Source organism: Etheostoma cragini, chromosome 18 (genome assembly GCF_013103735.1).
Source record: "Etheostoma cragini isolate CJK2018 chromosome 18, CSU_Ecrag_1.0, whole genome shotgun sequence".
Classification (NCBI taxonomy): domain Eukaryota; kingdom Metazoa; phylum Chordata; class Actinopteri; order Perciformes; family Percidae; genus Etheostoma; species Etheostoma cragini.
The window spans coordinates 3,329,072-3,341,376 of NC_048424.1; the positions used below are offsets into that span (position 1 = coordinate 3,329,072).

Genomic DNA, 12,305 nt, shown 5'->3' on the forward strand with positions numbered 1-12,305 from the left:
CGACTATTTTATAGAAGCTCTGTACGGAGCTTAGCATCGCCAATGACTATTCTGATTGGTTTAAAGAAATGCCATTAAACCAGAGCACGGTTTGCTCTGGTTGTGGGCCTCAACACCACGGAGGTTTGGAAAAAGTTAGTTTTCCCAGCTTGCTCTGTTGGTGGTGAAGGAGTTGGCTAAGGCGTACGCTAGCGATGGTAAGGGATACGCTAGCGATGCTAAGGCGTACGCTAGTGATGCTAAGCCGACGTCACGACCAAACGTAAGTTATTGGTTATGGCAGATCCAGATAGGACCAGGCTAGCTTAAATTCTCTGTATGCTTCAAATCAAGTTTGTGTGCGAATCATTGCTTTGTTCTCTGAAGGTCTGCTCATTTCTTTCTTTCTGTTTGTCTTGCAGTACCTAAACAGAGGATGCACTCGCTACTTTGCCTCCAAAGATACAGACAAACAGATCCTGCAGAATCGCAAGAGCACAGAGGTACAGTATGACTCAATTTCTTTTTCTGAATCATATTCTACAGAATAAACCAACAGAAGTGCTCATTCAAAACCCCCAAAGGTTTTTTTATACAGAATAACGAGCTGTTATTCTGATTCTGTAGAACATGGAAGAAGAACAGAGAGGTTGCATGTGAGCGCCGATGTTAAATCCAGTTTAAAGAAGAGATCTTCAACAGGGGGTCCTCAGAGTTACTGCATTGGGGAAGCCAAATTACTTTTTTTTTTATATTTCTAGAATTTTTTTTTTTTCTTTTTCAGAAATTAAAATATGTCTGGAAAAATACATCTGTTGGATTTAATGTACTATAAGTGAAGCTGAAGGTGCCCATTCGAGAAAAAAAAAAATTCAATTAAAACAGTATTGATGATCCACTTAGTAATAAGGTAGCCACAATGGTTGCCATTAGAGCCCGACCAATATATCGGCGGGCCAATATTATCGGCCGATATTAGGCATTTCCAGAATTATTGATATCGGCATTTTATAGTAGCAGATACATAAAAAAAAAAAAACTTCATCAGAATAATTTATGAGGACAAATAAATGATTCCAATAAAAATTAAAAAAATCAAATAAAAATGGATGGTCAACCATGTTATGAGTGTTGGCGTAGCATAGTTTGTCCACCAGAGAGCGCTCTACACATGTTTTTCAAAGCTTGGCTTACCTCAAAGCTTAAGGATTTTGCCTTCCACGTGTATGTTACAACATGATGTGTACACAATATATGCATACCCATTCTCATTCATCTGGCCCCATAGGTGTAATTTACAGGGGGGGAAAGTAGAAATCTTACCTCCCCAACTACATTTTTATACAATAAGTGTAATAGGGAATCCTTGCTCTGTCTTTCTTTCTGCTAAGGGGTCCTTTGCCTAAAAAGCATTCATTTGGCTTTAAGGTTGTTTTTTTTCCTCCAGTGAGGATGCTGAGCCTCGTGCAGCTGCAGTGTGTTCATTTCTGAGTTAAGAGCTCATGCAAACTCAAGAGCAGAGAAAAGTGAACCCCCCTCTTGTCACCCTGTGAGCCTTAAAAAAAGGAATCAATTGATTTGCAAACTCCTATTAGCGCCTCTTTTAACCTTACACAGCAGATTCAAAGTAGATTCACAGCCTCCGCCTCGCAGCATTTGTTCTCTCAGCGTGCGGGACAGTTTCCAGCTTTTATTTACACCCAGTCACCTTCTCTGGTATATCCCTGCTCACTGTGTCTGTTGACTATTTTTATTCTCCTTGTCCTTCTCTTTCCCGCTTCTGTTTTATCAGCATCCTCCTCTCATCTCCTCTGCTCAATAGATTTATCTAGGGCCGCCCCCTCTGAGTCCATAATGCCTGCTAGACACTAGAATACTTTGAAAAGACTAATGTCTGATGTCACAAAGACAATCATCCCATATCTAACGTTAATACGTAAAGACTCAGGCTCTTGCAGGGTCACATATCACAAGACTACAACAAGATATGTTAAGAAAATGTAACTAAGCTAGCTAGCTACTGTTAGTGTTAGCTAGGGCTGTAACGATATGCAAAATAAAACCAAAATCGCAACAGCTCAGCTCCTCAAACCTGCGTCGGGGAGTGAGAAGGCAGAATCGCAACAACCCCCTTCCACCTCCCACAGTTATTGTCAGCGCGTCCACATGATTCAAACCTTCTGTGATCGCGCCAAGGAGGACACGGAAGATTAAAAACAGCTGATGGACTCTTCAGAAGAGGTCATTATCGTCACTCCAGTTTCTGCGTTAAAGTCACCAGACATCACAATCTTTTGAACTCATACTTAGAAATCCAGAGAGAGGTGTGTGGAGATGATAGTCTGTATTAACTTTTGCACAGAAGCTTCAATGGAAAGACTGCCGACTTGTTTTCACAAATAGGCCAATTTTACTTTAATATCAATATGTTGGCTTCATATTAATGTCTAATTTCAGGTATTTTAATGTATCATGGACCCTCTGTTGAATACCTCTGCTCTAAGATATTTCATCAGTATTGTTGATGTTGGTTATTCTTACACACTCTGATGATTTTCAGAATAAATTCTTATTTTCCAAACAGCAAACTCTTTAATAAGCCGCCCGGCTGAGAGCCTCGGCGCCGCACTAAGACATTTAATGTGCCGCATTAATAAGAAAAGCTTGCCATGTGAAATTAGTTCTATCCTTTGCCCTCAGCCTTTTGATTAATTATGCAGAAGTATTCCTATACAGCGGCTGTACATGGCTTTTCCCACAGTGCAGGGTTATTAATTATCATATCCATTAAAAAAGGAACACAAGATTCCTGTTCTGCTGAAATTGGCGTATAAATGAAAGAATCTTCCACAGAGACTCATAAATCAGATTATATAGATTCCTAATTAAATTAGCTACTTTCCGTGAAACATAGTGGATTCACTCTACAAGTCTCTGCATATATTTCAATAATATATCACGATTTCTTTTAAAACAGTTTCCACACAGATTTAGCATATCTGTATCCTTGATTATTTCATATGTTTCTAATAGAAGACATAAAAAAACAATGCTGGCTGTTAGTGCAGGATTTCTTCTTGAAGTCTCAACTAAAACTGCACACTTGTCTTTCTTTTTCGTTATTAAAATAAAAAGAAACATTCAAGACATAGCCAGTAATTCGCTGTTACGATGGCTAACATGTAAAAACGTCCCACGTGAACAGACAAAGTTATGTTTGTAGTTAATAAAAATAATCCTTACTAAAGGCACACATTTCTCTGACATAATTCGTCTTTCCGGCACAACAATATTTGTAATTGTCCTCAAATATAACAGGTTTCTGAAAACACGATTTTCAAGACGATGAAAAAGTTGTCCCTCCTTTTTCATGCAAAGCCGAGAAAGGGAAGGTAACCTTGTCCCTTATGACCTCATAAGGGGCAAGCAATTATAGTAACAATAAAGACAATAGAACTATGACAAGACATACAAATAGTAGCAGTATTGAGCATAGCAGAGTGTACAGCAGGACTTTGGCAACGGCTGCAGCCACTTTCCAGGTGCCACCACAGTCCAAGAAAAACCGAGAGGACTCCGGGGAATCAGCTCCACAGAGATAAGTTAGTGACAAGCATTACTGAGACATGAATGCACACAGATGGAAAGAGAGAGGAGCACAGTGTGTCTAAGGAAGTCCCCCGGCAGTCTAAAACTATAGCAACATGACTTAGAGCTGGTCCGAGGCAAACCTGAGCCAGTTTTATGAGGGTTGGTTTGATGAATCTGATAACTATGAAGAGAAGCAGGGATGAGTCGTGATGACTGAAGAAGTGGGATTCTGCTTCATTTCTGAGGTAGTAGCTGTAAAGTTTAAGGAGCACATAACAGTGTGATGGTGCAGCAGATTTAAATGGGAGCCAGAGAAGAGTTTACCGGCCTCTCCACAGCCTAGTTACCTTTGAAATAGTCTTAACGTCTAACTCCACTAGGTCAAATTTCGCCGTAATTTTTACAGTCACGGCCAGTTATCTTTGACTGCTGTGATGAAACGGAGAAATAAACTGTACAGCTGCAACAATTCCAAATACATTTTACTTTTACTATTTTTAGGGGTTGTTCTAAATTTGATTATGAACTTAATCCAATGTGTCGGATCCATTTAATGTCCTCAATGGTAAATATCAGTGGTTCACAGTCTATAAAACCTGATTCTTTTGTCTAAGATTTTCTTTAGTCGTTCAGTCATTTTTTTGAGCTTTTTCATACTGAATGACTTATTCTCAAGAAACCTTTTAGCACTTCTGAGCATGATACTTAGTGGAGTCACTCAGCTTTACAGATCTGGCAATGAAATCATCTAATTGACTTGTCGACGGGAGCTTATGAATGTTAGACGATTAAGAATTTCTTTAAAAAGGACCAGTACGAAAGTAGGGCTCTCCCTACTTTCGTACTGGTCCTTTTTTCTTCAATCTAAACCAAACTTGCAGATATAAATAAACCAATTTTGTTTGGTTGATACGTTTGTACTCAAACTGTTGTTGGAGTACTTCAGAATGAATACATGTAATGTTATCTTCTTGGTAAGAAAACTAAAACCATGGAGAAAAGATAATACTTGATTCATTAAAAATCGAGGATAGAATCGAGAATAGAGGTGACAAGGCGTTTAACTGTGGAGATGTTCAGAAGGCAACAAAGAAGTCAAAGGAAATACAGTAATGAAAAACGAAGAAATAGCAAACAGTCTGCGGGTCAACCGCAACAAATTGATATCACCCGCCTTGTGCGACCTAATTACCTGATCGGGTTTGTACCGAGGGAGCACACAATCAGATTAAAAGGATGAGTTTCGTTCTGGGAAATGGGCTCAGAGACAATTGGTTTAGTGAAGTCTTTTTGCTTTATTTCACACGAATCTGCAGAGACCCGTGTGATTTGCAAGCCTCCGCTTTGTGATTTAACTCAACTCGCACCAGGTTAGCTCAGGTAAAACCCATTAAATCCCCAATAAGAGAGAAGTTACATTCACTTTGACGTAGCCTGACATTCAGGTAATAGAATATCAGAATACTATTTAGGGAAACAAATGTGTGGATGTAAAGTTTTTCAATACAGGATAAAAGACAAAGTCCTCCCCCCCCCCCCCCCCCCCCCCCCCCCCCCAAGGACTACAGGCGAATTAAAATAAATGAACAACAGGATTATTTGCAGGTGATGTACAGTAATCACTGATAAATGATGTGCTGTGTGTCTCCTCACTGCTCCGTCTTGTGTCACACAGGAGGACAAGGTGATTGGGTGTTCCTCCGCCATGTTTCTAACGCTCTCTTTGACCACTTGATAGTGATGTGAAGTCTCAGCGCTCGCTGGCTTCACGTCTTCTCTGAGGGTCTGGGGGTTTAAAGTAGAGATGTTCCGATACCAGTTTTGGAGAAGCCTCAGATTTCGGATAAAATGCTGGCGTCTGTATTGGAAAGTACTGGAATTTATCCACCAATCGGATAACACGTAACTTAGCCCAGAAGAAAATCTACTTTAAAATAGTTGAAGAACCCCACGTTCTTTTGCACATTAACTCCTTCCACATTTTGCAACATAGAAACTTCAATCAATCATCAAAGTGTTCTGCACAATTAGGACATTCCTGCTTCTATACAAAATTTCTGTAATTTTTATAATTTTGGAAATATTTGACAATTTCTGAGATTTAAGTAATTTCCTTTGCATAAATAAAGACATTTGGACCATAACTGTTTGCAGAAAAATTCATCAGTATCCGGGAAATAAAGTGTTATGTTCAAAATTTCATTTTTTGCTGAAAAATTGAAATCTTTACCCCCCCCCCCCATGTTGAACCCAAAGTTATGCCCCTGCTGATACGCAAGTTCAGGTATTGGAATTGGTATCAGGAAGCCAAAAATGGTGTTGGAACATCTCCAGTTTAAAGCATGCTGGGTTTTATTTCTCTATCCCCTGGAGTGCTTTTTCCAGCTTTCCTCTGCTGTGTAGACGACGTAGAGCCTTTCAATCCAACTGAAATCTCTTTTGGTTGCTTCTGTGTCACAGTTGCTTGAATGTCTCAGTACGGCGATGTGTCGGCAAAAAAAAAAAGGGCAGTTTAACATAGCCGTGCTTCTGCTCTACATCACACAAACATGTTTTTGTATTGACTCGTCTGCCCCAGAGAGATGAAGAACACAAAGAAGAGAGGCAGGTACATAGCCAGGAAGGTCAATAGTTTTGTAGAAGATGAAGAAATGAAGGATAAAGGTCAAGTTGAAAAGCCAGAATAAATGCAAATGAGCTGAGAGTGTGGAAGAAAATGGTAAACTGGTATGTTAGAAGGAAGGTATGCTGAATTAATAAATTGATTATTTAAGGCTATGAAAGTAGCAGCAGTCAGTAGGGCAGCAAATAACTATTTTCATTTTCCATTAATCTGTGGATTATTATCTGGATTAATGGATGAGGTGTTTGGTCTCTAAAGTTTCACAAAATGGTAAAAAATATGGATCAATGTTTCCCAAAGTCCAAGATGACGTCCTCAAATGTCTCGTTTTGTCCTCAACTCAAAGATATTCAGTTTACTGTCTCAGAGAGAATAAACTATAAGATAATAAAATGTAACAAGCCGGAATCAGAGAAGTTTATGTCTTTCTTAACGCTCTGACGACAAAAGACGCACCAGCAAAACTCTGACTCAAAAAGCCATATTACAAAATTTTGATTTCAGACATTTATTTACTATTTCAATCATATATGAAACTCATTTCAAGCACCAAAACAATTCATACATCACATCATAAGTTAAGGTTTGTTTTTTCTCTAGAAAAAATGTGAGCGTCGTGTACGGACAGCTGAGTTTGTTCTGAATATATAACACACAGGATACATTTTATGCAAATACCTTAAAAAGGTATAATTAAGAAGATATGTGAAAATGTCCTTAGACCTCAGAGGGTTAAGCAGTGAATCCAACGATTAATCGATCATGAAAATAGTTGGCTGATTGATTTAATAGTTGACAACTAAAGGGTTAATCTTTGCAGCTCTAAGGGTCAGTAACCATCTGTGCTCTTGTTCTTCAGCACACCAAGTCGGGCCCTCTGAAGGACCCGCTGCTGGACGACCAGGGCGACTTCAACCGGATGTCCGTGGCCATGAAGAAGATCGGCCTGGACGACACGGAGAAGCTGGACCTCTTCCGAGTGGTGGCCGGCGTGCTGCACCTCGGCAACATCGACTTTGAGGAGGCCGGGAGCACTTCAGGTGAGAAGGGGTGTCACATAACTGAAAAATGATGACGTGATGGTCCTGCTTATATTATTTTGAGTTCAAGAAAGGGTTTAAAATATCTCTGGGCAGAGATTTATCCCTGGTCTGGGCAGAGATTTATCCCTGGTGTGGGCAGAGATTTATCCCTGGTCTGGGCAGAGATTTATCCCTGGTCTGGGCAGAGATTTATCCCTGGTCTTGGCGGAGATTTATCCCTGGTCTGGGCAGAGATTTATCCCTGGTCTGGGCAGAGATTTATCCCTGGTCTGGGCGGAGATTTATCCCTGGTCTGGGCGGAGATTTATCCCTGGTCTGGGCAGAGATTTATCCCTGGTCTGGGTGGAGATTTAACCTTGGTCTGGGCAGAGATTTATCCCTGGTGTGGGTGGGGATGTATCCCTGGTGTGGGAAGAGTTCAATCCTCAGTCTGGGAAGAAGTTGATGTCCGGTCTGGCCAGAAGAATTTGAATTGGGAATAGTTTGATCCGCAGTCTGGGAAGAATTCGTTCCTCGGTCTGGGAAGAGTTTGAACCTTGGTGTGGCCAGACCAGGGGATCAAAATCTGCTCAAACAAAAGAAGCGGTGAATGCAAAATATGTGGACTCTAGCTGAAAAACCTGAGACTTGACTTGGCCTCTATCTTATAGATTACTGAGCATCTCTGATTAATTCATCTTTGTTGCTCTAGAGTTTATCATCAGTTTTCAGCCTGCAGAGTTCTGCAAATGCTCCGGATCAGAAACCATCCGTCTCGCGGGATTCTCGACTCCTAAACGTCATCAGTTCGGCTCCTAAAAAAGACAGATGCCATTTTGATCCCTCCAGACGCTGCACATTGATTGATGGCAGTAATATCCAGCCTCTGTCTCCCTCCTTCTCACATCAGTCTCACTGTGCCTCGTCACACTTTTGTTTGTCATTAACACCCAAAGGAGCCGTAACAGGCAAATCAGAACTTCTCTCAGAATTACTTTAATGACTAAGCGTGCACAATATGAGGAAAATATGCGATAACTTTTAATATCCCTGTAACGTATAACTTGCGATACATAAACGGAAATTGAAGTTACTCAGTTCTGCTGCTTTCAGTATTCTGCTAAAACTGTCTGTAAAATGTAAAACAAATGCAAGGACAACAAATTAGACATTGAAAATGCAGCAAAGGGCTGCAGGGCAAGTGCCAACAACAAACAATTGAAATAAAATTACATTTCGGACCAATAATCACTTTTATAATTACTGTTTGCACATCTAAACAAAATTAACAATTACCATTCACACGCCTTAGGACCTGAGCTAATGTTAGCAGGTAATCACCGTTAACTCTTCTGCTGGCTTCCTGTCTACAATGAACTTGTTGTCCTTCGGGGTCAATTTGTAAAGTTTGCTTTAAAAAAAAAACAATCATGGTAAATAAACCTAATATATGACATTTTACCTTTTTTTTTTTTACCAGAAAATATGAATTATTTTGACTAATAGTTAAGCTCAGAGGGTAATGTTAGAGTTTGTGAATCACAGTTTATGTCAAAGTTTAGAGATAAAGCCTTTAGGGGAAGATCTCAGCTTCTCAAGCTTCAAATTGTAGAGCACCTCTTTAGTGCAATACCTGATCATCGGTATCAAAAATACTCATCCAAAAAGTTGTTAATTTAGGGCAACACCAAAACATGTGATTGTGGTTGGCAGGAGACAGGTTACACCTATTATAGGCTTTCCAGTGGAGTATATTTTTGCATTTTGTAGTAGACTTTATGAAGGACCTTGCATTGGATTAGGGCAGTGACGACCACGTAAGGACACTGTTTTAAAGTGCGTAACCCGTATTTCTGATATAAAAACTTAGAAAATGGCTGAAATTTGATCTGGGGATTAAAGTGCCCATATGAAAAAAAATCCTACAGTCCCTTTCTGGGATTTGGGGTTATTTTGTGTCTCTGGTGCTTCCACACGCATACAAATTTGAAAAAAAAACTATCCATGCAGTTTTGAGTGAGATACGGTTTCTGAATGTCCTCTGCCTTCAGTCTTCGGGTGAGCTGTTGGCTGAGACGAGGTGGCTAACCAGCAGGCTAGCTCGTTCTCAATGGCAAAACACTGCTACAAAACACACTAGTTGACTATAATCTCCATAGAACTACTTACTGTCCCTGTTCTGCAGGTATTCCACAGGTGTCCCTTGTCTAGAAGAAGTCTTCCAGCTAATCCTGCCTTGGGCTGACAAAAATTTGGAGAAAGCTGCTACTGAGCATGTGTAGCTCCCAACAAAGATGGTATAGAAATGAGATGTCTCACTCTGGAGCTAAAACAGAGACCTAAACACACAGGGTGAAAACAGGATCAGCAGCAATCTGCAGTACAACAAAAATATGGTGTTTTTTGAAAATGACACCCTGTAAACCTATTCTGGTACAACCTCAAAATACAATTATGAACCTGAGAATGAGCATAATATGGGAGCTTTAAAGGATTGAGCAAAGAAACCTTGATTATGTAAAAGAAATATTATAATAATAACATTATTACACGATAGAACAATAATTCCCCCAGCTATCTTTTCAAGTTTACATTCTCTACATTCAAGTGGGGTATTGCTGCGTGGTCGCTCGCTCCATCCCATCTCACGCCTCATTTTCCCACAGCGGATCACACTGAACCCCTCCAGCGTCCATAAAATCCACAGATGCTTTGAACTTCACCAAGAGTTCCTCAGCTTTTTGGTTCCTCCCCGTCTCTTCCTCCTCCGCGGGGGAGCCTATTAAGTGGATTGCTTCTCACAGTGGGGGGCGATTGCAAAAGCGAGTTTTACAGCGAGTAAGGAGAGTGTGTTCAGTCAGAGGAGGCAATCATCTAGTTTCCAAGGCGGGCTTACAGTTTGGATAGAGGTCTCTGGATTGTGAGGGAGCTTTTAAGGGTATTTATTCCCATTTGGCAGAAGAGATTGTCTCGGAAGAAGTCAGTTAAGTTCAGGCCGCAAGCAAAGATAAGCCCATCTCTGTGCGATGTCAAGCGGTGTCGTATTTTAAAGAGCACAGACTTGAAAGTATGGAGCTACTATTTAAAGCTGCTTTTTGGAGAATATTACAACACTTATGGCTGCACTCGTCAGAAACACCTACTGACCTGTGGCAGAGAATCAATCATGGCACAGTGGGAGACAGGATCAGATAGAGAAGACGGAGATCCAGACAGCCCTCAGAGAGAGAAAGGAGAAGGTCTAGAAACCTCTGCGGAAGATATTCAGCAAATGTTTGAGCATAAAGTTGTCCGTGGCTCAATGAAGACTGAAATGACTTATTTCAAGTACAGGATTTGTTTTTGTTTTGTTTACAGTTTTCTTTTGAGATGTCTGTATTTAGTCAGAGGTCAGGGAAGGCTTCAAGTTGGTCGCTGTGTTTAATTTGCTTCAAAGCCCGGCCCACTGGTTGGCAGGGGCAAGAAGATTTTTGCCCCCAAATCCTGTGGTGACAGCGTTGTCTGGCTCAGCAGAATCCTTTTTTAACAACTCTGTTCTTTTGCCAATTTTCTGAGCAGATTGATTGGCAGATCATCTCTGCATGCCTTCTGTGCATTGCAGTATTTTTGGAAGTTGTGATCTTGTTCCAACTCTGCAAACTGGACTCAGAGGTCAAACTGATCCGATTGTACTGTCTTGAAGTCATTTAATGCTTTTTGTCTTTTTCCCTTTCCTTTATTGTATTATACATGTTTTGTGCACGTTATAGGTTTACAAAGACCCAAAGCCCCCCCCCCAAAGGGAGTTACCATCTCCAACAGAAAACACTGTTCACAACCTGATCCAAACAGCTCTGTTGTAGTCCAGCCTTTACTTCCGTGATGAATGCGTCACTTTGTAACACACGTTATCATGTTTGCCTAGCTGCTAGTGCTGCACGCCCTCACACTCTGCTTCTGACTGGCTAGTAGTCCTTACCTAGGTACTGTCAGGGCATGCAGTCGTACTCTGCTTCTAACTGGTTAGTAGTCCTTACCTAGTTACTGCGCATGTGCGACTCACAACAAAGATGGGACTGATGTGTGATGCCTCACTCTGTAGCTAAAACAGAGAGCTTAACGCACAGGATGAAAACAGGATCTACAGCAATGTGCAGTACAACAACAATGTAGTGTTTTTTGAAAATGAAACCATGTAAACTTATTCTAATTTAACCTCTAAATACAATTATGAAGCTGAAAATTAGTATTATATGAGCACTTTCAGTTCATTGTCAGATTTGTTCCTCATAAATCCCTTTACCTTTGGACACTTGGGAAAGAAGTGATGACAGTCAGAAGTCAATTTATTTCAAAGTAAAGTGAGGAATCTATTGGGGGAGGCTGGAAATAATGAGGCTTAATTAACTGGAGATTAGGTTTGAGTAGTTGGCTCCTTTCTCAGCTTCCACAGGGGTTTCATTCAATTCAGACATCGATTCAGTACGAGTTAAGCTATGCTTTAACGGTGAATTGACCGTTGGCATTGATGTAGTATTGATGAAGTATTTCTGATACTGTGAAGTGTTTCACAAAAACAAGGTCTATATGCACAAAGCTGTTCATGTACTGTACATCATAGTTTATGCATATTAACATCACAGTTACTCAGTGTACAAATACTCCAGAATCTAATCAATAAGTCCTTTATATTAGCATATAACTAGAGCTAGTTATGATTATTAATTGGCTATAGTTAGCTGCAGTTGTTAGTAAGCCAGGGTTGAAATGTTTCTTCTTTTTCTTAAAGATTAAAAATAGAAAAATATTAATGATGAAATGATAAGTTGATCCAAAGATTAATGAGTAATCGTGTTAAATAATTGTGATTTCAATATTGACCAAAATAATCAGGATTATTATTTTTTCAATAATCAAGCAACCCTACTCACTATGACGCTACAACAAGTCCAATAAAAAGCACATTTTATTAATAACTGCTATGCCCTTAAAGTTTTCTGTCACAGTAACTATTACATTAATTGCCAACTATTTTGATAATTGATTAATCGATTTGAGATTTAAGAAAATAAGTAAAAAATTATCTGATTCCACCATATAAATAAATATAT

The 12,305-nt window shown here is 39.9% G+C and overlaps 1 protein-coding gene across 6 annotated transcripts in view; it reads left to right on the plus strand.

Annotated features, from left to right (window-relative positions):
• Nucleotides 1-12,305, plus strand: part of myo6a (myosin VIa) — a 122,507-nt gene that overhangs the window by 30,699 nt on the left and 79,503 nt on the right. For all 6 annotated transcript variants that reach the window (XM_034899852.1, XM_034899853.1, XM_034899854.1 and 3 more), the window contains exons 10-11: nucleotides 402-482; nucleotides 7,053-7,233. In XM_034899852.1, the coding sequence (XP_034755743.1) occupies nucleotides 402-482; nucleotides 7,053-7,233 (262 nt within the window). The remainder of the gene's footprint in view (nucleotides 1-401; nucleotides 483-7,052; nucleotides 7,234-12,305) is intronic.